General features: G+C 41.3%; 1 protein-coding gene across 1 annotated transcript in view; it reads right to left on the minus strand.

Annotated features, from left to right (window-relative positions):
* Nucleotides 1-289: 289 nt before the first annotated feature.
* The window catches only part of nhsa (Nance-Horan syndrome a (congenital cataracts and dental anomalies)), a 74,163-nt gene continuing 47,968 nt past the window's right edge, over nt 290-26,484 (minus strand). The window contains exons 2-9 of the mRNA XM_008298737.1: nt 16,855-17,007; nt 16,329-16,462; nt 14,467-14,529; nt 12,607-12,799; nt 9,297-9,428; nt 4,970-7,813; nt 3,542-3,665; nt 290-3,463 (exon numbers count right to left, since the gene is read on the minus strand). Coding sequence (XP_008296959.1) covers nt 2,821-3,463; nt 3,542-3,665; nt 4,970-7,813; nt 9,297-9,428; nt 12,607-12,799; nt 14,467-14,529; nt 16,329-16,462; nt 16,855-17,007 — 4,286 coding nt within the window. The 3' untranslated portion in view covers nt 290-2,820. The remainder of the gene's footprint in view (nt 3,464-3,541; nt 3,666-4,969; nt 7,814-9,296; nt 9,429-12,606; nt 12,800-14,466; nt 14,530-16,328; nt 16,463-16,854; nt 17,008-26,484) is intronic.

Here is a 26,484-nt window from a genome sequence, read left to right on the forward strand (position 1 = left end):
CACTGACTTTGAAAAAGCTAAAAAAAAACAAAACAAAACAGTTTCTGGTTGTGATAAATGATGTACTTTTGGTGATTTTTTCTTTTCTCTTCTTTCTTTCTCTCTCTTTTTTTTTTTTTTTAAATAAAATAAGCTTTAAAATCTGGTGGGTTTTGGGTTTCAAAGATTATTATGGTCAGTAACTCTAAAAAGTGCAGTATTTCTTTCTGAAATGTAGCAAAGGATTTTTTTTCTTAAAAAATAATGTGTTAATAATGACAGCAATTAACATAATGGCAGACCCAAAGAGTGATTTTCAAAGCAGTCACATTTATTTGTCTTTTTATACACATTTGCTAAGCAGCCTGTTGTGCTAGCAGTTGGCTTTGATAGGATTTACTATGGGATTTCCACAACGCTTACTAAAAAATAAATACAAGACAAAGTGTTCCACAGCTCAAAAATATACAAAGGTTTGAAATTAATGTAAACTTTGAAAACATGTATATATTTTTTTTACATAAGAAAAAAATTTAACAACATTTGTGACAATTCCAAAAAGTTATTGTATTTACAATTTTGTACAAAAAAAAAAAAAATCTGATACCTACAGTACAGTATATAGAGGTTGATCTGAAGTCCGAATGAAATGCATCTAGTACCGCAAGTTTTCCCTAGCGATGGTTCGTGTTTTCAAGAATGTTTCAGTCAAGTAAACGAATGAGAGGAGAAAAATAATTCAATGCCACTAAGACGTACATGTTCTAGCCTTTGGCAGAAGCATCTACTGTATGTAGTTCCCTCCTAAAGCGAGTGTGATTATTATTCAAGGAAAAGTTGAACAGCTCCATGTAAAGATCTATAAATATCTCCAGGTACAGCAAGAGACAAATTAAACTTCACAAACATCACTTTATCAGTGCAAAAAAAAAAAAAAAAAAAGTTGGAATGAAGGTTCACAGACTTAACCCATTGTGTACCCTGTTATACTGTATGTCATTGCATTTGTATGGAGTGTCATTAAGGCCAAAATTATGTTGGCGTTGACAGTGTACCTACAGGGAAGAAGAAGAGTCTTCCACAGGACAATATGGCTACATAGATTGTGTCAACTTTGCATAATGGTTGAGTACCATCACTCCAATAATAACCATGTATATATAAAATTAGTGTGAATATGTGGGACAAAAAATCGGCCTCAGAGTGCTTCAGAGTTACAGCTAAGACCTCATATGTAGCTTATGTCTGTTCATGCCATCATTTCATGACGTTTTCGAGTTGCTTTCCTGTTTGTCTCTGCAACCAGTGTCTCGAATGAGATCTAAAATTAGCTTCTTATAAACAAAATAAGCATCTGAATAAACTATGTTATTAAAAATATCAGCAATTCATTGCATAATTTCATGTTGAGATTTTAAAAAGGAGTAAACCAGATCAGGTGGGAGATTCTTCTGTGTCTGCTATAAAAATAAATATATTTAGATTGTTTTGTGACACAGGAAATATGAAAGTTACATTTTTGATGGGGAGGAAAAGAAAAAAAAAAGTCTGAGGAGCGTTTGGTACAAAATAGCAGCAAATGCCAAGATCCAGAGCTTCCTCTTATCATCAAACTCGACTCCATATTTAACCGAACATCCTCCATCAAAACTGGAAAAATCTCACAAAAAAACACACCCAACTTGCTGAGGCCCGAGCTGCTGTCGCTTGTTCTTTACCGCTGAGTAAAATAAGGCATTTTTGATCCTCCTGAGCACTTTCCACTTGCCTCTTTTCAACAATTCCTAAACACACCAAGTCAGCAAACCAGAAATGACCCTTGTTTCATTTTTCTTTAAACCTCCCTGTCCGCTCTCAGATTTCACCACCTCCAACTTATTTGATCACTTTTTCATCTCCCGTGTTAACACCTGCTCCCTTCTTGTCTCCAGAGATTGTCGAAGTTAGTGCTTGGCTCTGACATGTCTTGTCTCACCGCTAATTACTCATCTTATTTATTGCATGACAATTTTAAAATGTTGTAGTAATAAGCATTCTTTGATATAATTAACTATATGATTTAAAAAGAACAGATTAAAAGATACAAACACGTCATATCAAATGCTCTTCACAAGTCATGTGAATAGAAGGACTGAAGGTTCACATTTTTTTTGTTAGTCCTGATGTTCAGCTGGGGAGGGGGGATCAAAAATAAATCAGTATTACTGGCTTGACGAAATGTACAAGTTGTGTGTCTAATTGCATAGGTATTCACAGAATACATACAGTTCGTTGTTATAAGGTACTAAAAAAAACTTGTACAGGTTTTTGAAAATTCTGGATTTATATCTGACAGCAGAACAAAGAGAATCATACATGAATATACTGTGGTAGGGCTGAAGGAAGGCAACCAGCTGGGTTACATGGCTTTGGGAAATGTGCCTTAAACTAACATTAAAAAAATGTGTGTGTTTTTTAAAGAACTACTAAACCTGCTTTTTCTGTGGAACTAAACTGGATTTTTTTTTCTGATGTTATTTTTTTCCCACAGAATGCAGATGTTAAATAATCTGGTTTCTAATATCAACTGTTAATTTCATAAAGATTTTTTTTTTTTAGAAATACATATTGTATAAAACAGGTAAAATTGCTTCCACAGAATAATCAAAAAGAAAACAGCTTTAAAATTCAGTCACAATCACTAAATTTATGACTTATCTTTTACCAAAATGTGGTTTGTTCAAATGAACCTCATCACCTTCCTGCCTTTACCTCTTTATATATATATATATATTATATTTTTCATTCTGGTCCATTTGTTTTTACTGTAAACTAATAAACTTATTTTAATTCTGCTTTTCTCTACGTGGAGCCCTGGGATGAGCGGTCGTCGTGAGGGCTTCCATCTGAGTTCTCCGTCTCGCCCTCAGAGATGGCCTGCATGGGCGCCGAGTACAGCCGGCTGCGCATGCCGTAGCGGCTGCTGTTGGCTGGTGGGGGGATTCTGGAGCGTCCCTGTCTGGAGGCAGCAGATGTGGAGAAGGATTTCGGGGAGAAGCTCTCAGCGTTGGCTTTGGGGTAGGGGCTGGAGAGCTGCTCTTGTCCTGACTGCTGCTGCTGCTGCTGCTGCTGCTGCTGCAGGGGGGAGGCGAGCTCCTCAGGGTTTCTGGGCGACTCCATCAGGGACTCTCCAGGTGTTTTAGGAGTGGCGGGGCTCTTGAGGATCTCTGTGGCCGACATGCGGTAACTGGAGTCCGAGCGGCTTCCCTTTCTAAGAAGCAGCAGCTTGAACTCCTCGTTGGAGGTGCTGGACTTTTTTGCGTTCCTGTAGATGGGACCGGAGACTCTCTGCAGGCCTGGAGGGGTGACGGCGTTGGAGGGTGATGACAGTGACACCGGGGAGCTCACTGTGCTGCTGGGTGGTGTGTTTCCTGACGCAGCACTGAGTCTGTTCCTCGTGGCCATCTCGGCGGAGTCCTTCCTCCCCAACACTTTCCGTTTGGACCTGAGGGCGATGACGTTTATTAAAGAATCTCGGTAAACTCAGAGCGAACGCAAAGAAGCTTCTCTTCAAAACACTCACCTGTGTATCATAGCGAACAGATCCTCAGTGGTGCGAGCTTTGGTGGGTGACAAAAACACAGCGTCATCCTCTGACCTCGACTCATCTTGTAGCGGAGACACTGAGTTGTCACTGGGTGTCGAGTCTGATAACAGAAACACGTTTTAACATACTGCAGGCTGTATATTGTGAACCAACTAGTTTACCATATTGTGTAAATCAAGTTCCTAGAGCCCAAAATAAATATTTAAATCGCTAGTTTTGCACAAAAATCTGTAAAAAAAAACACATATTTCCGACATTCAAGAACCACCAGATACTTTAAATTGATACTTGATAAACTACATATAAGTTAATGATTAATAATTAATAATCATTCAAATCATTACAGTGGCCTGATTGAAAACAGGCAAAGAGTTAATAATAATAATAAAAAAATTACAATAACTTGTATGCCTCCACCAACCCGTCAAGTTGCAGTTTTCATCTCTATTAGCCCAGACTTGACCTTTGACATTTTGGTTACAAAACAACATCACTTCATTATTTCATCCTATTAGATATTGTTTGAACTTTAGCCATAGTCAGTGTGTAGATTCTGTTTTCTGACATTACACTGACCTTTGGTAACCAAATCTAATCAGTTCATTGTTGACTCAAAGTAAACGTTTGTGCTAAATTGGAACAAATTTCCTTTAACAGATGTTGTGTGCATGAAGAGACAGACCACAGATGAACAAACTGAAAAAAGCCTCAGCTGCCGACAATGTGAAAGCATTAAAACACTTCATAACAGAAGCATATACAGTTTATGTTTTGCTTTTTATATCCCCACATAACACCTCATTTCTAACTTGAGGCTTTCCAAGGCTGGAAAAAATTGTTCTGCACAGTTACAAAATCTATGATCCTGTGCATCAGCAATCGCCAGTTTCTTTCTATGAACTCCATTTTCATCACTGACTGGATAACCATGCACAAAGTAAGCCTTGATTTTAAATTAGAAACTGGCAAAACTGAGAGCGGAAGAAAAGGCGCATGAGAAAGAGAGTGATTGAGTATAATAAAACTGGATTGTTTCAAAACTAGTTGTGACCCTTCATCACATTACATGAGTTCAATCAAAGGATGATTTCCACTCTCAGATGATTCAATTTGAATATTTTTGGGAGCCTGATAAGAAATAAGCGAAACATTTAGATAAACTAGAATTATTGCCTTGTGGTTATTTGCCTCCGTCAACCAGTCATGGAGCAGTAAACATCCATGTCTGTCCAGATTAGAGCTTTGACATTTGGGATATAAAACAACATCGCCTCAAACTGGTAAAACTCACAGCAAAAAGCAAGTGAAAAGGTGCACAAGACAGAGTGAAGCTGAGCATAATGGCACTAAACCAGGAGCTAGGAAGACAAATGTACAACATGCATTAGTGAACAGGACGTCTACCTTTACTGAAATAATCCTCTGTCTCTGGTGTGAAGTCCTCCTTGTCGTCCTGCGAGGCACTTTCGGCTGAAACACCTGATGAATCATTCTCTACTTCTCTGCTGCCTTCATCGCTGATTGGACTCACATGCAAAGTCTCCGACTGGCTGTCAGTAGCAGGCACTTTATCTAGACTGTTGTATCTGTTGGGTGAACTGTGCAGGACAGAGGCAGGAGGAAACATTTCTTGTTCACACAGTTCGTTCTGTTGTTGTTGTTGTAAAAGCTCTGACTGTGAGCTGAAGTCTCCAGAGCAGACAGATGTTTCTACGAACTCTCTGAATGTTCCTCCTTCCTCAAGGACATCAACACCTTTCTGGTCTAAACTTGGGTCTGACTGCAGTCTCTCTAAACAAGCCTCTTTGTCCTGTTTGCTCCTTGTCTCACTCTGGCATGCCGCTTCTCCACTTACGAGCTCTTCGTTTAAGGTAAACACTGATTCACATGACTCCTTTGAAGATGTGAGATGATTATGATGTGAGTTGTACATTTTGGGACTCTTTAGCTCTAAAGATTTACTACTTGAAAGTGTGTTTGGCAAGTTTGCAGAGGGGTACTGGAATCTGGAAACTGCTTTGTCATCGCGACTTTCTTCGTGGTCCTTACTGATGGGTCGGAGCTGTACGGAGTGCAGCACTGTAGGTGTAATTGACATGGGGTGAGTGCTGAATACGTCTGAGCTGGGAGCTGCTACAGGTTTGGCTGACACAGCAGGTCTTTGTTTGTTTTGGTGCAGGATTTGCATCTGGGTCCTGTAAGCTGAGTCCTTGTTGTTGACGCTCTGAAGGGCACTTAAGTCGAGGTGGGAGGGAGGGATGACCGGCAGCTCCAGATCTCTCTTTGAGGTCGCTCCCTCCCTGCAAGACAGCGACTGCAGTGACAGTGATGAAAGAGAGGACTTCCTCTCTGGGACTTTGGGCTTCCTCTTGCCGCTTGATGGCGACATCGGCCCGGGAAAGAAGGTGGAGGGAAATGAGGAGGTGGGTGTTTCCGACTGACTGGAATAGCCGCTGGACGGGCTGGCCAGGCCTGCAAGCTTCTCCGGGGATGTCAGCTTGAAGTCTCCTTCCACTGATGGAAGTGAGGGGGTGGTGGCTCTGGAGCCCGACTGGGACGTCTGGGACTCTGAGCTTTCCTGTGACTTGATGCATTCGATAACAGTGGTACCTGTCGCTGTGCTCGAGTTGGACAAGGATCGATAAGGATCACTGGATTTTAAATCATTCAGGAGCCAGAGATCTGCGTAGTCTGACTGTACAACACCCTCATCCTTAAATGAATGTGCATCTGTGGAGCTTAAAACGCCTAAATCAGGAAGATCAGCTGAGCCTTCCACCCCCCAAACCACAAGGGGCTCTCTGACCAGTGAAGAGTTTTCTAAGTGACCCGGAGAGCCGGACAAAGCCAGCTGCAGTTTTCTCTCCTTGGAAGACAGAGGAAGCTGCTGACCGCATATAATCTTTGGTTCTTTCTTGTCAGGGATGTTTCCCTCACTGCATATTTTTCTTAAGGACGAACTCCTCTTAGGCGGAGATGGCTTCGCCTTTGGTTTCCTTAAAGAGAGGCAGCGTCTTCCCAGAGTCATGTGACCACTTAAGTCAGACAGGCCACATTCTGAGCCAGAGGGTGCATAGTTATAAGTGAAGCTTTTGCTACCTTTCAGACCACAGTCAAAGTGCATGGAGGTGTAGTAACCTTCAGTGTCAACAGAGTAGTGTGAGACAGTGTCTGCTTTCTCTGACGGAGGTTTGTCAGAATAGCTGCTCTCGCAGGTTGCCATGCTGGTGAAGCTGGGGCAGCCCAGGCTGCTCTCAGCCTCCCTGCTCGGCTCAGGGCTGAAGTCCTGCGAGCGAGAAGGCTCCGGGTGGGAGTAGCTCCAATCACTCTCGATGGGAGTGCTGACCCCTACCTCCTCTAATATGTCCATAGCTGTGGAGGAGAAGGAGCCGGCCCGTTGGGTCCTCAAGCCCTGGTATGGGTCCAGCATGAAGCTGGTCTGGTCATCATTAGTGTGAGTGGCAGCGTTGAGGGACAGCTCAGAGTCACAGTGCGAGGAGCCGGTGAGTGGTGGAGAGGCTGCAGGGGGGATTGTTTCTGACGTCTGGGACGGGCAGGTGGAGCTGCTGCCGCTCCAGTTCCCACTGGAGGACTGGTGGTCATCCTTATGGTCCATCTGGCCTCCCAGCACTCCTGCAGCTGAGACAGAGTGGACGGGGCTGCTGAAGGTGTCGGAACTGGATGAGATCTCACAGCTGCCCATGTCGGCCTTCCTGGGCAGGTGGGACCTGGTCCGCTCCATCCAGCTGCGCTCTGGACTCTCTGACAGCTGGTTGTACTTCAGGCTACCCAGCTGATGTTCGGGCATGGCCTGGTCATCAGTGCTCTCTCCTTCATCCTTCAGAATCAGCTCTCTTGGTACAGGCAGGAAGCCCTCAGTGCTGAAGGGGGACAGCTCCTCCTCATCATCGCTGTCATTATGCCCGTTGTCCAGCATCCGGCTGCCGTCTCGAGGCAGACTCCGGGAACGCAGGCGAGCTCCTACGGAGGCAGAAAACATGGCGTCTGCGCTGTCAGGCAGGGAGGAGATGTTGCCGGCAGAGTGGGAGAGGGAGAGGGAGACTCCCTGACCTCTCTGGGCCCTGATCCTCCTGCGAGACGGTGCTCCTGAGATCAAAAAGTCTTCTGTCTGGCAACCGGAGTCTCTGGTGCTGAGATGGCTGGCGAGCTCCTCGTTGGAAGGAGTGATATCTGGACTGGCATGAACTATCACTGTCCGCTCTCTGGAACCAGGAGAGTCATCGGAGTCTGGGAGAAGAAAGAAGCAAAAGGACTGTAAGCAAAAGAATATACAATTTACACATGAAAATAGAAATGTCACACTTTGTTGTTCTTTATAGAGTGTGTCTTTCTTTAAGATTTATTTTTGGGCTTTGTATTTGGGTCTTTATTTGAAAGGACAGTGACGAGAGGCAGGAAACTGTGAGAGAGAGAAGGGGGACAACAGGCAGCAAATAGTCTGGCTGGACTGATCGAGCTCCTGTTCCACTGCTCAGGGCATATGTGTTGCCCTATACAGCGCTTCTTCAGCTTGCATTTATGGATTTAGGTGTCTTTGTTTTTTCAAGGGTTCAACTCCTGGAACCTCAAAATCTGCCAGAAGGCTCAAAAGGCATGTCATCTTTAAAAGAACATAACAGCATTTATCAGACAGAACTCATGGATTCTAAGCTTTCAGAGAGATGTTGAACTATTCATAGAGTTCCATCAGAAAACTAAACAAAATATAAGCTTAAAATCACGATCTATCATCACAATAGTATTTTTATTCTATTGGTTCCATTAAAAAATGTGGCAAATATGAACCCTTCAGGCCAAAATTTAGAACAGATCCTGCAAAAACCGAAAATTTCTGTGTTTCTCGGTGCAACTATGGAGGCATTAGTGACTCGATCGACAATTCAAGAGCTATTTGATTGAACTACAGGCTGTGTTACACAAAGCAGTGCAAAATTGTAAGTCGTAAATTATCTGTGTTATGTAATCTCAACATTTGTTTTTCCAGTTGTGGTAGCACTTAGTAAATGTACATGTTGACTCCATTTTTTTCCATGTAAGCACAGAAATTCTACTTTCATTTTTCTTGTTTTTTAATGATTTATGACATTATAACTTTGTCTTAATACACAGAAGACATTTTTGAGTTCTTTCTAATTCTAGTCATGATTGTACTGTTTCCATAGAAGTGGAAGACTTCATGTAGCAGTAAAAAGTGAGTCCACAGTGAGTAAAAATGTGACAGGAACAAAAAATGCCCCCAAATGGTTCAGGGTTCAGAGAGTTGTTGTTGCATTAAAAAAAATCAACAACAAAAAAAACATTTTTTAAGCAGTCAAGACAATGAGAATGAATCACTTTTGTCATTCTCCATCATCTCCTCTATTTTTTTGTCATGTAAAGTATGAAATGCCCACAAAATACCTAAAAACTGTAACAAAGACAAAAAGGAAAATATGCCTCCTATTAGTAGTTGATGTGTTTTTCTTTTAAATACAGAAATTCTTATGTATCTTTAAAAAAAAAAAAAAAAAAAGATAATGGCAGTAAATTACAATTTACGCTATTGTCAATTGTCATCACAATGAAAGAATGCCACAGAATATAATTTGTCCCTTTAATAGTAAACCACTTTTTAAAAACTGACATGAGACAGCATGCAAAACCTTACAGAAAATATTAAATAAACAGCAGTTTGAACTCATTTTCAGGCCTCACATGTGAAGTAACATACCTAAGTCCTGCTGCACCTGTCTGGGAACGCCGGCGACCGTCCTCCGTCTCCTCAGCTTCCGTCTCCTCTGAAGCACAGACTGCGAGTGAACGAGCGAGCAGCGCACACTAGCATCTCTGTCAAAGCCAACCCCTGCAATGGAGACAGGACATCTGAGGAATCTTTGTTCAGCCGCAACTGCAGAGACTCCTGCTTTAACTCTCACGCTGTCTCATAAAAAATAATTAAATGGCTGAACTAAATTAGGTGTTCTACAAAAATAGCAGTTCGGAATGGAGGACAGAGATCTGATGGAGCTTAAAGCCACAGTGTGACAATCTACACGAGGTGGACTGGTTTCAGAACGAGGAGTAATTGCCGCTGCTTAATTTAATGACTTAGCTGTAACACAAAGAAATGATAAACAGTACTTGACCCTGAAAAGTCAAACACGTTGACTGGCTCGCTAACCAGAATAAAGATCCTGCTGTGACAGTCTCTGCTCGTGTGTTTCTTTTTACTTCTCCTGCCACTCCCTGACCATACAATATGACTATCATGTGATAACAAGTCAGGCCTTTCAGCACCATAGCGATTTGCTGGACTTTGCTTACAATGTGCATTTTTTATCCCAAACTGTCTCTGACTCAGCCGGTGCTGGCCTACAACTCTCCTTTTGAGTCAATGTGAGCGAGAGTAAATTAACATCGGGCAGGCCTTTTCAACAATTCGGACACAACTAATTGGCATTCATGTCACAGCATCTCGCCTCTTTGCAAATGCAGGCACAAAGCATGAGAAACAAAGTTAACAGGGCACAAAGCATGACTTGCACATTGAGAGTGAGTCTCTGTAGCAGCGTTAATGCCCATTAATAATGACTTGTTTCACTGCCGGCTGCCGAATTTCCTGCTTTCCTTCCAAATATTTCATTTTTTCAGGGAAATTAAACTCTACACAAAAACGGTTGTGGCGCAGGAGAGTGCCAAAACCCAGGAATGCAGAGCGAAGGAGTGACTGTGTGACTCTTTTTAATGGATACTGTGTGCTAAACAACCGTGTTAACTGTTAACAGAATAGTTTGACATTTTGGAAAAATGCAAATTTGCTTTCTTGCTGACAGTCAGATAGATATTGATCTTTAGCATACATTTTGCACGAATTGTAAGTAGGGGATTGGATGCGTGCCCATTTAGGCGTCCAACACTTAATTTTCAGCATTCCGGTTCATTTTTCTCACACCTATTTGCACCTTTTCTGCAACAATTTATGAATGAAATGTATTTACGCAAAAGAAAACACAAAATGTAGGAATTAGATGACAGTTTAAAATATAATAGATTATAATGTTTTATGACTCTTTGGATTTTTTTTGTTACTTTCAAACATTTATTCTCCTGTCAAGCAACTTTTTCTACTTAATATTTACTAATCTGTCAATACACATACATTATTTCTGTCATTATTTGTGTCTTTTGCTGGCCAAATTGAAAAAACAAAAAAAAAAAAACACCTATCTTCACCCATAAAGCTTGCTAAAGAACACATGATGCCTTGTTTAATTTTTTACACACAGTATCTTAAGTAATGAGCTTTAGAGTGGCTGGTATTCAAAGTGTGACAGAAATGTGCTTAACAATTACCAGAACTCTCTTTTAGCCAGAATGACAAGAGAATTAGCTTAACTTAGCTTAGCATAAACACTGGAAGCAAAGCAACGAGCTTGACCCTGTATAAAATGAACACAGTCCAACTAATAGCAATTCCAGAGCTCACTAATTAAAACATTATATTACATTTCCTGATTTGTACTAAAATATAAATGCATTAAACCTAAAATCTACACCTATGAGACTGATGCTACACTCATGTCAAATATGAAGCTATGACCAGGTGCAAGTTTGCATAGCAGGTCTAGCAAACACTGGAAACAAAGGGAAATTGATTAAATAATTAGCATGTTTCCTTTAAAACTGTACACTTAATAGATGAAGTAATGAAGTTTTGAGTTGCTGGTATTTATAGTTTGGCTTGGAGAAACATGCTTAACTGATATCGCTCTCATTTAGCTAGATCAACAAGACGATTAACCTAATTTAGCTTAGCATAAACACTGCAAGCAAAGCAGCAAGCTTGATCCTGTCTAAAAGCACCTGTAAATTAAAACACTGCATCATATTTTATAATTTGTATTAACATATAAATGCATCATGTGTGAAATCCTTTCCTGTAAAACTATTTCCATATTTATGCCTCTGCTCTACATATGAAGCTATGGTCAGATGAAAGCTTAGCTTAGCAGTTCCAATAAAGTTTAAAAATGTCTACCTACTGCCTCTGAAGCTCACTTCATGAATACATCATGTCTCTTTTAATTCTGTAAACACGCTAAGTTAAATAATAACTTCAGCTTAGAGTTGCTGGTCATTGTTTGACATGGAGAAATATGCTGAACAACTGATATTGCTCTCATTTAGCTAGAATAACAAGACGATTAGCGTAACTTAGCTTAGCATAAACACTGCAAGCAAAGCAGCAAGCTTGACCCTGTCTAAAAGCAACAAAATCCAACAACTAGCAACTGCAAAGCTCATTATTCTATTTTTTAATTAACAAAGTATAAATGATTTAAAACTACCTTTCAACAAACTCAGGCTACCTATTTCATCAAGTCTTTATGCTAAGCTAAGCTAACTGTGTTCTGGCTGCAGCTCTTGACAGACATTACTGACATCTAGATGTTAGGGTCTTGACACATTGGATGTTCAGCCCAGTTCAGCAATCTTTTGAGTTCAACCTGACAATTGCACCATTTTCAAGTTATTTTAGAGCCAAGTGAATGCAGTCTGTATTGCTGACAAAAAACACCTGCCCATGGCCTAATGTTAACTTTTCTAATTACAGCGTCTTATAACAAAACAATAAAATGTGTTTTTATTGCCACACTTGCTGCAGTGCCATTGACCTATTTTGTAGGTTACATTAATAATTAAAGAGGCCTCGTTCTGTGTGTAGTTATGAGGGAAACTTGAGTTAAACTGAAGAACAGATGAAAAGCTATTTTAAAAACATTTAGTGCTATATCTTTGGACGTCAGGGCCTAAGGAAGCCACTGGGGGTATCGGTGTTCTCATCTAACAGCATGCAAGAAAGCTCCTAAGTATATTTCCCAGCATGTCAAACTGTTCCTTTAAAGATGAGGTCAAGAAGGTTTGCACTTCTGAGAAAGAGCTAACAAATCAGTTTCAGAAATCTACACCACAGCTCAGTCCCATCACAGTAAACAGATTCAGTCTGGAAAAAAAAAAAACATGAAGTGATTCAAATTTACCAGTCACATTAATGGGGATGACACATGAGTTGATGACTTGGGAATTGCATTTCATTCTCTCCTCTGGGGTGGGCAGCGGCAGAGCTTTAGACCAGTTAGTCTGCTTGTCCAGGGTGGAGGGGATGTTAGGGATGGGGAACTTAGACCGGTGACCTAGAGCCACCCCGTCAGTGTCGGGGTCAGAGGGCGCAGCCTGCAACAGATGGATATTTGCATGGTTAGATTGTTAAGGTTGGGCGGTATTACGTGAGAGTTAAAAAACAAAAAATATGAACAAACTCAGCTTCAGAAAGGGACGTGCAGAGTTGACTGATTAAAGTCGGGGATTACGCTGGCATTGTCGTAAAATTTTCTGGGAAAAAGCTAAAGACTAGATGTGGAGATTAGCATCTTATTAATCTGCAGCAAACAGCAGACTGAGGCAAATCGATACACCTGCCCTTAAAGCAGCTGAGTTTCATGTTAAAGTGCAGAGAACCCAAGAAGTAATGGAAGCATGCGAGAATGAATGGCAAGCACAAGAAACATTTAAAGAATCTACTCCGAAGGTTTCATGCAAAAAAAAAAAAAGAGAGAAAGAAGAACTTTAGAATTTCAAACCCTGACTGCACATGTCAAGATAAAGAGCCTTCACTCAGCAGCTACCAAACGGGACAGAAATGTGACAAACGGCGTAAACAGTCATTTCCAGTCACAACACGGCGCTCAGGAAACTCTTAGCTCATGCTCTGACAATCTGCGGGCACCTTTGCGAGTCTCCTGCATAATAACGAGTCTCCGGAAATATTTTGAGAGGAAATACTTCACTTCAGCATTCCTCTGAGCTTCGGTATCACTCACCACACAACTCAAGACTTCCCCACAACTTCTGATCCGTTCTCCGCAGGATCCCCCCTTCGCAGCTCTCCAGATTAAGCCCCCCCCATTCCCCCGTTGCTTCTTATACCGCCATGCTAAATGAATTTAATTTCTTACCTCCAGATTCCGACAGAGAGACACATGTGAAACTGGGAGTGATTCTCAGGCTCAACTGGTTCCCACCTCCACAACCCGACAACCTCCCACCCCCCATTTAAAGCCAGCTCTCCAGCCTTTGTGCTCTCTGTTCCCAGCAGACCAATGAGACCCTGACAAAAAAACCCAGCCACAAAAGAAAACCGGTTTCCTTGGAAACTTCTCCCCAACTTGTAGGAAAGAAAAAAAAAACAAAAAAATCAAAGGGGACACCATATACAGCTCACTTGTTTTAAGAACAGAAAGGCGGTTTTTAGGAGCGTTTCAGAGGAAGAAGAGGATGAGCCGGACGAAGGAGGGAATGAAAAGATGGTGAGAGGAAGAGGCGGAGGAGTGGACACATGCAGGCTGAGAGGAAAAAACAAAAAGGAGTGGCAGTGTTTGGTGTTTTTCAATGTGGGCATCATGTATTTGTTGAAAAAAAAAAACAGCACAAAGAGAGAAACATGAGGCTGTCAGCTGTGCAGCGAGGGATCATGGGTAATCACAGGCGCAAGCTGCGAGGAGTCGACCCTATCATTAAGAGAAACCCCGGCTGCTGGGCGGCTGTGATTGCGGCCCTCACGCACACATTCCTCACATTCTGAAGACTCAAAACCCTTCGCATGAAACCCAACAACTACTGTCAGAGCAAACGTGTGACGTGTCGCGTGGAGGAAACTTTGAGGCGTCCTAACTGGGTGGAGCGGCTGCTGCCAGAGAAAAGGCTGCATTGAGAGGGCATGCATTTAAAAAGAGATTCATTATGCAAATTAGAAGGAGTCAAACAGACAGGGGCAGGTGGAATAAAAGGGTTAGAAGGAGCACTCAGGAGCTAAAAATGAGGGAGGGAGGGAGGATCAATACCTTTCTGCTCCAGGGAGAGAAGCGGCAACATTCGGTAGGGGAGGAGGAGCGGGTGGATTCGAACTGAACCACAGGGCAAAAAACAACAACAAAAACAGGGGACAACAGAAAACAAATGATAGACATGAACATGGTGATATTCAACATGAACACACAGGAAAAGAAAAAGAAAAACAATAAAGGGGTAAACTTGTCGAGGAATAATTGTTTTAGGGCAGGATGATGAGCTGAGAACAAAATCCTGAACAATTAATGCTACATTTCAAGGTGATGAAACAATGAACGCATGAACAAGACGACACGACATTACAGACACAGTCCACGTTCCTCTTTACCTGAGCTAACTGTGTTGTCGCATCTCTAAAATGCCTCTGTGGCTGCTTAGAAGGGAGAAATGTAAATGTCACTTCAGAAGTATGTAAAAATCTGATTACAGGAGGTAAAACATCACCACGATCTATCTATCTCATTAACATATCAAAAGATTGACAACAGACTGATGATTATTTTTAATACTAGTGAGCAGATTGAGACTCTCTGAGATCTTGTGGTATTTATTATGAAGGATTGTGTTTTTTTCATTAATACTTTTTTTTCACTCGTAATGTCAATATATCCCTGCAAGTTCATCTACATATGGCCCCTTCAAGATTTTGGAGATTAAGGCAAGAATTTAAGGCCTCTTTAAGCATTAATATCATAGTATTTTATGATTTTGTCTTTTAAAATGCCATCTTTAAAGTTTTCTGCAAAAATGATGCTAATATTTAGGGATATAATTTAGATTTTTAACTTTCTAACGGTCCTTAAACTGTTCTGTTGGACAACGTAACCAAATCTAGGTTTATGGCCAAATCACTTTACTCTACAAACCTCATTTAAAATTTTGCCCACAAAACTGTTGCAAAAGTTCTGCACTCCTCAGTGCAACCTGGAGGCCATGAGTGACTCAGGCCATGTGACAAAAAAGTCAGGAATGATTTACCTGAACTGCAGGCTGTTTACACAGAGCAGTATGGAAATAACTAAAAAGTGACTATACGATTAAAAAACCCCATTTTTTTCAATAAGTAACAACTGACACTTGCAAAAATGTTGAACATGTTGATTCCAGGTTGTTCCTATTTTTGCAAAATAAATAATCAAAGAAATTCAACTTTTTAAAAACTCTTTATAATTTATAAACATAACTTTGTTGTACTGTTTTTTCTACTTCTAGCTATGATTGGGCTGTTTCCAAAGGCGCGCGGGACTTTAAACTGTGTGTGACCAGAGCAAAAATAAATAAAAAATTGCTGAGAAACAGCTAGGGGTTCAGAGCGTTAAAGGACATTTTGAGGTAAATTTTTGCTTGTTCCTATATAGAATGTTTGTCGAACCTCCTTTATGTTATTAAAAATAGCTGTTTTGTCTAATGGCACTTTGAGATTCATATCTTCTCATAGTACAGGGAGATACTGATTGGTGAGTTACATCCATTCCCTGTATAAGATGGCTTCTTTTTGTGACAAACAATTTGCCTCAAGTCTAGCATTGAAGTGTAGCCAATAAATGCATTTTTCCAAGTTACACAGCATGAAGAGAGTCTTTTGAAGCTTTCTAAGTCATCACCATGTAAAGCTGATGGCTTCTTTCAAATAAAAATATCAGAATGAATGAAGGCCATTCAAATATTATATAAACTGTGAAAGCAATGACGTCTTTGCAAGCTTAAACATGGAGAGGAGGATTATATTTTTCTAACTGCCTGGGGTTCCTCCATGTCAGTTTTATAACATCAGATGTAGTTATATAATTTGACATCACAGATTTGACTGCATTTTACTTCTTTATTTCAGCTACTATGAAACTATTTGTCTCACCGTTGACAGATTCGCACCCCTCTTGTCTTGTCTCTGGACGACGTGAGGAGAGGGGTACATGGGCATCGGGGGCAAAGCAGAGATCGAGATGGTGACTCTTCGCTCCCTGCTGCCTGATCGTCTCCTCTGGTGATCTGAAGCAGAAAACATACAAAACACTGAAGGAGAAACAATTCAAAACCACAGATCAGAAGATAACAGAACTATAGACATCAATACAATAGGCCTGCCATCAATACTAGCTTTGTGACATGTGTAATTATTAGTAATGTAACAAGACAACCCTGTACTGCTCTCACATTCACAATGCAGTTACAAACTATCTCCACAAGATGGCAGAACGACACCAGAATCACATATTTCAAAAAACTAGGTGAGCTGCATGCATCTTTGAAGGGACTTTAAAAATGTCTTGTGAAATAAAGCGGGAGGGCCGCATTAATTGGGAGTGACAGCTTCAGAGCAGCTCCTCTGGCTTCCCTCCCATGTTGTGGTCGGAGGGGCTGAGTGGTGCTGAGGGCCTCACCTCGGTGCACGGCCCACAGGCTGAGGTTGGCTTGCCTGTGGAGCTCTTCTACACATGCTGGCCGCGTGGAGGGGTGGAAAATGTTCCTCTGCTGGTGCCAGGGAGCTTGGTAATGTGCCGTCAGCTTACTCTCCACATCCAGGTTAGACACCGCTGTCAGCCAGAGAGAGAAAGAGACGGAGCAGGTCAGAGTCAGGAAAGTTACAGGAGAAACGTACAACAGGGTGGAAATCAACATCCCACAGCAGCATTTATACTATACGATCTTTAAAACCCTCAGGGGCAACTGTTAAATACTAAAACATCTTGTTCCAGCCACATTTAATCCTTCTGTCCTGATGATACTGTGTTAAGCTTGCTGCCAATATAAAGGAAATCCCCCAGTTTCAGCTTAGTGGAGAGAAACGGTTGCAAACGAACCCCTTTCAAGTCTCTTTAATATGTTTCTTGATAAATGAGGTACAGCATACGTCACTGGATCTATTGCAAATACAGCGTATGCCAGCAGATGTAATGGAAAGGCAGCTTTCATCACGAGGAGCCTGCTGAGCTCCACGGGTAAGAAAACCTTTAAATTTCCACTTGAGCATTTTTGTGGTGATACACTGGTTAAGGTGAACTCCACAGCTTCTGACAAATGAGCCGTGGAGCCAATGTTCATCTACATACGAACATCTTTGCCAGCAGAAAGCAAAAAAAAACAAAAGGTTTTGGGATCTAAGGTGGAGATGAAATAACAAACTCATCAAAGCCTGAGAAAGAAAAGCAAGACAATCAGACTGGCTGTTAGCAGGACAATAGGCTGTTTACTAATGCAATGCTATTACCTGCAGCCACACAAAAGGTATTAATGTAACCTGAGAATGTGACTTTCATCCTCTAAACACTGACCGCTACCTGGACCAATCCCACTGCTCCCCCCCTCGCACCTCCTCGAGTTACGGAGCTCAAATTACACATAATACATGGAGGGGCTGCATGAGGTCAAAGTTTAGTCGAAGCCATTTGGTCAGGCTTGTTTGGGTGCTGACTGTTTGAAATGCACACAGAAGTCATTTATACTGTAATACCGTGTAAATGCAATAACACAGGAGCTCACAAACACATGTTTCAACCCCGTCTTTATGCTGAAGTCAGACTCTAGGAAACAATCAAATCTAACACAGTGGTTTTAAGAAACACACACGACTGCATTAAAATAACAGCAGTCAGACATTAAGCTGCATAAAAGAGTATCACTCAGGGACTGGCTCGAGATTGTATCTTACACATCTGTAGGAAAATCCATGAAAAACCTTGAGGATTAACTGCTGAGCCTTTTGCTTTAGCAGACAAACGCTCCCGTCAGTCTTCCTCTACCTGGCGGACTTTCCCGGGCCCGTCCTTGACCTGGCAGCTTTACCGAAACACACTCTGTCTGACCTCCATGTGTGATGAGAGGCAGCTTTGGCTGAGCACGCTCCAAGTTTGCTTTGTAGTGCAGCCAGAAGCTAACTTTAGTCTCTTTCGCTCAGAAAATACATAGTTCAACTCCTGATTGCAGCTACCAAAGGTCAGGGAGACTGCACTAAACCTCAGGCTGCGGCTGCAGATCCAACTGCTGCATGTGATTTTCGAGCGAGCTGCTGCTACTGTGATGTCTGTGACAGGTCTTTTCCAAGAAACATGGTGCCATGCATGCGATCCCCTGGAGAGGCCGAGTGTTTATCTGCTACTCAGAGGCAACCTGACGTTTTCCATAAAACGACCCAGAGTGATCTAAAAGCCCTCTGCTGTGACCCTGCTGACCTGAAAACGCGATCTGTGCTGTGTCTCCTGCTCAGCTGTAGATGCTGGAAGTGAACTCAGCAAACAGCAGATTTGCGCTGGTGGAACAGAGCTGCTTCAATTGCTGCTAAATGAAATGTTTTACTCCTGCCAGATGTTTCTCTCTGAGTGCCATGTTTGATTTTGCATGTTTGCTGTGAATATGGAAATATGGCTTGGCTTCGAGTTGCTATTGACTTCCAGTGGAATTGTATCATCACATATTACTGCAATTTTACAAGATGATGCGGTCCAGATGATTGAGTTCAAGTAAATTGTGATTGAAAGTTAAGACCAACTTTGGTAAAAATACAGGTTTTTACCTTGTTAACATGTCCATATGAGTTTTTTTATAAGCTGGAAGACACATCATGAGCACTATAAACGGTCAATGCCAGGTTTATTTCTTTTTGAAACACAAATGGTGTTTAAGCTATTTTAAGACAGGATGGAATTCATTTAACAGATGAAAATTCTAAATATGTCACTCTGAAACACTGATATGCTTTTTTAGGGGTTTAATCAAGAAGATGAGAGTGACTTTAAAGTGAGCATAAAACTTTTTTATTTATGAAACAGTTTTGGGAAGTATATATTTTTTTGCTCATTTGAAGAATTAAAGAGTTAAATTATAAGATTGGTCACTCTCATATTCGTGCACAAATATAAACAACAACTGAGGAGCTAAACAAACGAGATATTAAATGTTTTTAAGTAGATATATTTTGAAACTTTAGAGAGTGATGCTGAACTTTTGCAGAGCCAAGATCACTGTTCCCATTGTCTTAATCTCAACCATCTCCTAGTTCTGGCTGCAGAATCAGAGTGGAGTCAGTTTTCTCATTTCACTCTTAGTAAAAAAAACATGTAAGCATATTTTCAAAATGTTGGGTTGTTCCATTGCCAACTCATATATTAGCTTTTTAAATCACAATTTGCTTTAAGATACTGAGTTGAAATGTGGTCACTGCAAAGACTCATTGGGTTTCGACCATTTCTTATTCTTCTTCATCTTCTCTCTTCTTCTGCCAGTCAAGTCTATGCAGCCCCTACAGCCATATACTTAAAAGTTTTGAAATTTGCACACTGATTTGGAACAGTTGTTTGATTCTTTTCACCGAGTTTCACATCTGCATCTTGATCACTTGTTGAAGACCACAAGTTGAAGACACTCATATGCAAAAAGCCTTTGAACCTAACAGGGGTGATCAAAAAGTTCCAAGACTGTAACTGCATCACACTTGTGCAACATGTGAGAAAATCTGATTTCTCCTTGGACCTCAAACTGGAGCAGAAAGAGAGAAAACATCACATTCTATTTGAGTCAGAAGCATGTAGAGAATCATCACTGGTGATGAGAGGTTGGTCTGTGGTTGCCATCGGCAGAAGAAACAACAGTTGTAACAGTGGGAGAGCTGCAGTCTCTGAGATCAGCTTGTTGTTTTATTCAGCATTTATGTGACTATGCACTGGAAATTCATTCTTCAGGGTCTTATTGTTGAGGCAGAGTTCCACTGGAACGTTCTGAGGTGTCTAAAGGAGAACATAAAGCACAAACAACCTGAATTGTGACATGAGGGTGCTCCAATATGCAGTATGCCTGGTCACAGTGCAGCAAATATGGATGTAGTTTTTTTCTTTACCACAACAACACAATGATTGCGCCCCATCTGTCCAACTTGTTAGATTTTTCTCCCTGTGATTTCCTCTAAATGAAATTCAAGTTGAAGTGTCGCTATTTTGACACAGTTTAAGAGACTCATTGCAGATGGTAACATGTCTACGTAACAGGACTTGTAGGAAACATTACAAGCACTGCGAGCAAGTATTGCTGCACAAGGAGACTATTTTAAACCAATTTAAATCAGGTAAGGTTTTTGATTTTCTAGTTGCAGCCTCAGAACTTTCTGATTGCAGCTTATATGTTCCTAATTTTCAAAAATGGGGCATTGTTGGATTCCTCAGATCAAAGTGAAGTCAAAGCCTCCATGACGTCAATTTCCACAATAATGGGTTTTGGGCTTAAATTATGTTAATTTATGTTTCAGTTTTTTTTTGTTTGTTGTTATTTTTTGATTATATGTATATACATTTGATTAATCTTCACCACAACTAGTAAAGATAACGTTCAGACCAAGCTTCACTAATGTTACCAGATGGATTTTAGATATTTAAAACCATCTCTGTTACAGCCCTGCAATAAATAAATGTTCCCTTTTTAACGCCTACACCTAATTTTATATATTTTTTATTTTTTTCATGATAATTTATTTGCCATTGGGACTGTGCCCTACTGAACTGCTTGGCCCTCTCAATGTCGCTTGCAGCTATATTTAATATGATTTGTATACTGATCAAAACAGTCAGTGACCCCTTGTGTCCTTCACAGACGCATCCACATTTGTTATATTTCCTTGAATTTGTTTGCCGATATGAGCCCTCTGACACCGTTTGTCAGGCTCCCTGCTGAGATGTGAACTGTTGGCCTTGTTGTGACACCATCAATGTCTGCAACACACTAAAAACCCATTTGACAACAACAAAAACAACAACAACAACCGGGACACAGACTGTGCTCTCTCTGCCAGACTCCATTAAACTTTGGCTGTTTTTTTTTTTTTTTGTTATCTTCCCCCGGCTAAAAAACACATCAGTGCTTCCTTTCACCTTGCTCAGTCAAATCTCTAACTTTTGCTTAAGTGAGTCTGTGCTTGTGCAACAAAGCTCGAGTTCCTAAGAGGCCTTTAAGAGAAGGCTTCATGGAGACAGGAGTCCATATGGGGAAAGCTTTTAATGGTAATTTAGTGGTCAGCTGTTGCCCCAAATGAGGCCAAAGAAAACACATCAGCCTTCAGTCATTTCATTGACCTCTTGGCAGCTTTCTCTTACTTTCACAGTCAGGCTGAGTAATCTTCAACATGGCTATACTGAGCTGAGTAAGCCACATGGCCTCAGGTGAGAAGAAAAACAAGACTTCTGACGAAAAAAATCGACGTTCTCTGGCATTTTTTTTCAAGTGCTTAAATAAGCACCACTTCTCTATCTTCTTCTCCTTCCCTACTTATTCCCATTTAGCATCCAGCTGTGAATTTTCCTAATGAGGTGATATCACACACTCTATTATCTGCTCCTTGACACAGCCCATCAATCTCTCCTCCTCTTCAACTGCAGCAGGATCATCCCCCAACAACCTTACCGCTATCCACCCTGCCAGCAGCCCTGCAGGCCAGGAGAAGTGCGGATGAAAGGCTGCATCCTCAGACTGCCGCTGCCTTGTAATTTAGTCGGTATTGGCCCAGACAGGAGCCAAGTCAAAAACCCCTTACACCTACACTCACACTCTCGCACACCTACAATTTGCCAGCGGCCTGGGAAAACACAGCCGCAGATGTCAGTCATTAGGTCACACTTAGATTAAAACATTTTTTTCCTCTGAACTTCATACAGGAGGGAGACAAGTGAGCTTACACTGCCTTCACTCAGCTCTGTGCAACTGAGATGAGTTAATTACTGCTGGAGAGGCGATGAGGAAAAGTTTGGGGCTTCTTCGGGGAACATAAATCCGTCTGATTGAACATCACCAGTTGGATGGTCTGCCTCGGTCACTCGTAAACTTAATCATGAGCACGTTCCTATTTATAAAGATTTCTTGGTCAAATCTACAGGTTTATATCTATAGTATGGGAGTCCATTTGTGCCATAGGGTGTTTAACTCTGCTGCAGCTTTGCTTGGAATCAGTTTGCAGAATTTCCTGAATCTTAAAGAGCTGATCTCACTAAACGAATTCAGCTCAACTTCATGCAACTTGGAAGCAGATACATTGGTCATAGCTGATCCACATTAGGCGTGCATGATCATCAACATTTATTTTTGTGATTTCATGATACTTTAAGGGATTCTTAATGCAACCAAACCCTAGTTAAAATGGTTTAAGGCCGGAAGGCCGGAAACCGGTCAACCCCCTAAACCCCAAAACAACCGGGAAGGTAAAAAAAAAAACAAGGTAGCCTTTTTTAAAAGATTTACCAAACTTAACAGAGCCAGAAACTGAAAAGACAGAAAGTATCTCCATGCTATAAACTTTTTGTTTAGCTTAAATTGTGATATTTCATCAGAATTATTTCTATTCTACATGTCTCATTTAAAAATTCTCTAAAAATTAACAGTTCACATTAACCCATCTCTGTAAAAAACAAAAACAAACAAACAAACAAAAATCCTCGGTACAACTATGAAGCCATTCATGACTCAATTGTGACCAACAGCCATTTGACAAAAGTTTAGGAACTTTTCGGCTGAACAGGCGGTGTTTACACAGAGCAGATAGGAGACATGAATAAAGACAAATTAAAAATGCAAGTATTAAAATATCTACAGTATGTAGAGTAAGATAAAATGTTTAGCTTTTTTTTTTTCAATATTTGTAAAATAAATTATCAACTGAATTTAACTTTTAATCTCTATTTTTAATGCTTTATGGCATTATGACTTCCTGAGTTCTCTACTTCTAGCCTTGATTGTGTTGTTTCCACAGAGGTGCAGGACTCTATGTGCTGTGAAAAGGAGCCCACAGTGAGCAAAAATGTGACACTAGCAGAAAATGCTGCTTTGGGTTTGGAAGGTTGATTTGAGCTGCTGCATGACTTGGCCAGGACAGTCCTGTAAAAGCAGTTCCTAATCTTAACAAGGCTTTTCCTGGTTCAATAAAATATTGTCAAGAAAAATCAATGAAAAAACAAAGCAGAAAAAGTGTAGTGGGTGTCAGAGCATGCGGGACGTCCCCACAAATGGCATCACGATCCGTCACACAGGTTAAACGAACTGACCAATCAGGCAATATGAGCCGAGGAGAGGAAAACTTCCATATCATCATCTCCTGCATCATGTGACAACGTCTGAACAAAGCGCAGACGTGTGTTTGCAACCGCTGCGGTCGAGGTTGTACATGCAGCGCAAAAAGAAATGGGAGGTACATGCAGCTCAATTAAAGCCCCAGTAAATTATACAGTACCTTGGGATGTGAGCGAGAGGCAGCATCCGAGAGCCATGACAGAGTGTTGTGGTTTCAACTCTGCGCATCGGCGTGAAACATGAAATCAGTCACTACCTCGGTCACCTCAGCGTGTCCCTCATGTCTTTCCAGCCTCTGCTCCACTGCCACACTGACCTACAGCTCCTCTGCAACATCTGCTCACACTCCTCCCCCATGTCCCCCTTTCCCACCCAGCAGCGCCGGGTACAGATGGCCCAGCCAGGCCCTGACTTGGGCAACCGCTAATCTGTTTATGGTGCACTGCAGGAGGAGAGGAGTGTTAATCCAAACTGCTGAAACAACACTGGCCGCGAAACCCACAATGGACGAACACGGAGGGTGTAGAGGAATGCCAACGGAGGGTGGATACCAGTATCTTTCACCTAAACACTATGAGGTTCAAGTATTAGAGTACTCTTTGAATAAATCATTATCATACCCTAAACAATTCAAAACCAGCATTGTTGTTTCCATGACAGAAAATAGAGCAGCTGGAAAATGAAACACTCAAACTGTTCCAATCATGCAATTTTACACTGAAAAGAAATATGTCAAGTATCTAAAGCTACATGCATTTCACTGGCATTGCAATGCAATGAAACAACAACTGAAAGAACCTACTCACCTGAATCAGGAAAATGTAAACAGATACTAATCAAACTGCTGAGATCCACATTTTCTCATTGCCATAAAACATAAAACTCCACACCGACTGTGCTGTCATTGAAGGAAACAAGGCTGCTGCGTCTCCGCTGTGTGTCGGCTGCTGGAGAAAGTCCCCTCTGAGGTCTGATTAGTAAAGCACAAAGACCAGAGTCCTGATGCCAGTAGACACACAATAACAGCCGTCTCCCCCGGTAATCCTCTCTGAGCCCACATCCACCCAGCTGATGGTGATGCTGCTGCTGAAACGATGCAGCAGGTGGGGCAAGACTGTTTACTCTCAGTGAAGAGATGAAGTTAAAGCCTAAAGGCCTGCTGAGGTACTCTGCTGACAGAAAACCCAGAGTGGAACAACTGCAACAACTTTTGTTTGGGATGTGAGTTGCTTAATGTAGACAAGATAGTAGCAGTGATGATGTAACCATTTTTGTATTTCTAGCATACAGAAAGGCAGTTTGCTTCTTTACTGACACATTTCATATTTTTGTCTTCTCCTGGATCTCACAGAGCTGCAGCCTCCATGTTGATCGTGGGTCAACATGCTCATCTGATTCTCACTGGTCAGAGAGCCGCCTCAAGAGGAAAAAAGCACAACATCAATAACCATCCAGCAATAATCCACTCCATCCCTTGGAGTCTGCTCCAAATTAAATGACATCAGGTCAAAGAAAATTCAGTGTGCCTGCATTTCATTAAAAAGAATGGCCAAAAAAAGTCAAAAGACAACTTTGTCCGCCACATACATCACTGCAAAACAGCAGGTAAAGTCCTTCTTTTGTGAGGATCACACATGAACATTGTTCTATTTTCAGAAATCAGGTCCTCCTCTGTCTGCTCTTAGTGCTGTTATCATTGCAGCATAATATAACCAGAATAAAATGGTTTTATATGGCTGCAAATACTTGCTTTTAATGTTAATTATTATTCATTTAGGTTAATAAAGCGAGCAGGTAGTGTGTTCTCAGTGCACGTTGACTGATTTAGTCTTCAGATAACATGCACATTGTTTTCCCCCACCTGATTGGTTAAAGAGCAGGATTTTCTTTGGTTGACTACAGCCTGAGATTTTATTTTACAGGCTTAGACTCAGTTTAAAGGACCAATGAGAATAAAATAAAAATGTAAAAGAAGTAATGGAGGACATAAAAAATGGAAATGAACTGTCAGATATCTTGGTAATAAATATGGCTAAATTGGAAAAGTTTCATAATAGTTTAAAATGAAAGTACAACAATTTTTCACAAAAAGTTGATTTTATTCACCATTTTGCCTAACGTCCTAAGATTTGACAAAAGACTTACAAAGTAATGGTGACAATCCCAACTGACTCAGTTTGGGCACAAACCATTTTTCAGATTTTTCACATTTTAAGTAGTTTGACAGAGGATCAAATATTAACTTCCTCATTTATTTACTCACATTCCTTGATACAAAACTGAAATGCACTGATTATCTCCGCTTTATCAGCAGGATTGTTTCCTGGATATGAAGGAAAGTCTCAGCACCTCCAAACACGTTCAGCGTGCACGGGCCGGTCACAGCTGAGACACAGTTTAATTTTAGTTCAGGAATCTAAAAGTCTCGCCTTCTCTCCCTCACTCTTCCTACCACACCTTTTTAAATGGGCTCTCCCTCGCCCCACCTGGAGCTTTGATGTGGGACAGCGACTGGGCCCTACGACCTCTGCTTGGAATGCGATGCTGGGAACCAGGAGGCCTTACAGGGGGGCTAATGATCAGCCTGATGCTGCCGTCAGCTGCCTGCAGGTTCCACCGCAAACGGCTGCAGATCTGTAATCAAACCTCTGGTTGGCTTCCTGAAGTGTTTTACTATCCCTCAATACTACTGAGGAATGAAAAATAGACCCATCATGACAGGCAATTCTATTTATAGTCTCGTAAAACTGATTTTCATTCTGTTTAAGTCATTATTTAGTATACTGAGGGTTTTTTTTTAAAAATGTGTGTGAGTGTGACATCAGCAGTGCAGGTTTGTGAAAGGTTTAATTGCAGCCCACTAAAGTCTACTTGTACTTCCTGACTCGGGGTCAGAATGCACGCGTTGGCAGCGCCGCAAGCCCACACATGAAACACTGTCTGGTGGTGAAATGAAATCACACGTGTGCTTT

The sequence above is a fragment of the Stegastes partitus genome, unplaced genomic scaffold (assembly GCF_000690725.1).
Source record: "Stegastes partitus isolate 25-593 unplaced genomic scaffold, Stegastes_partitus-1.0.2 Scaffold30, whole genome shotgun sequence".
In the NCBI taxonomy this organism is placed as follows: Eukaryota; Metazoa; Chordata; class Actinopteri; family Pomacentridae; genus Stegastes; species Stegastes partitus.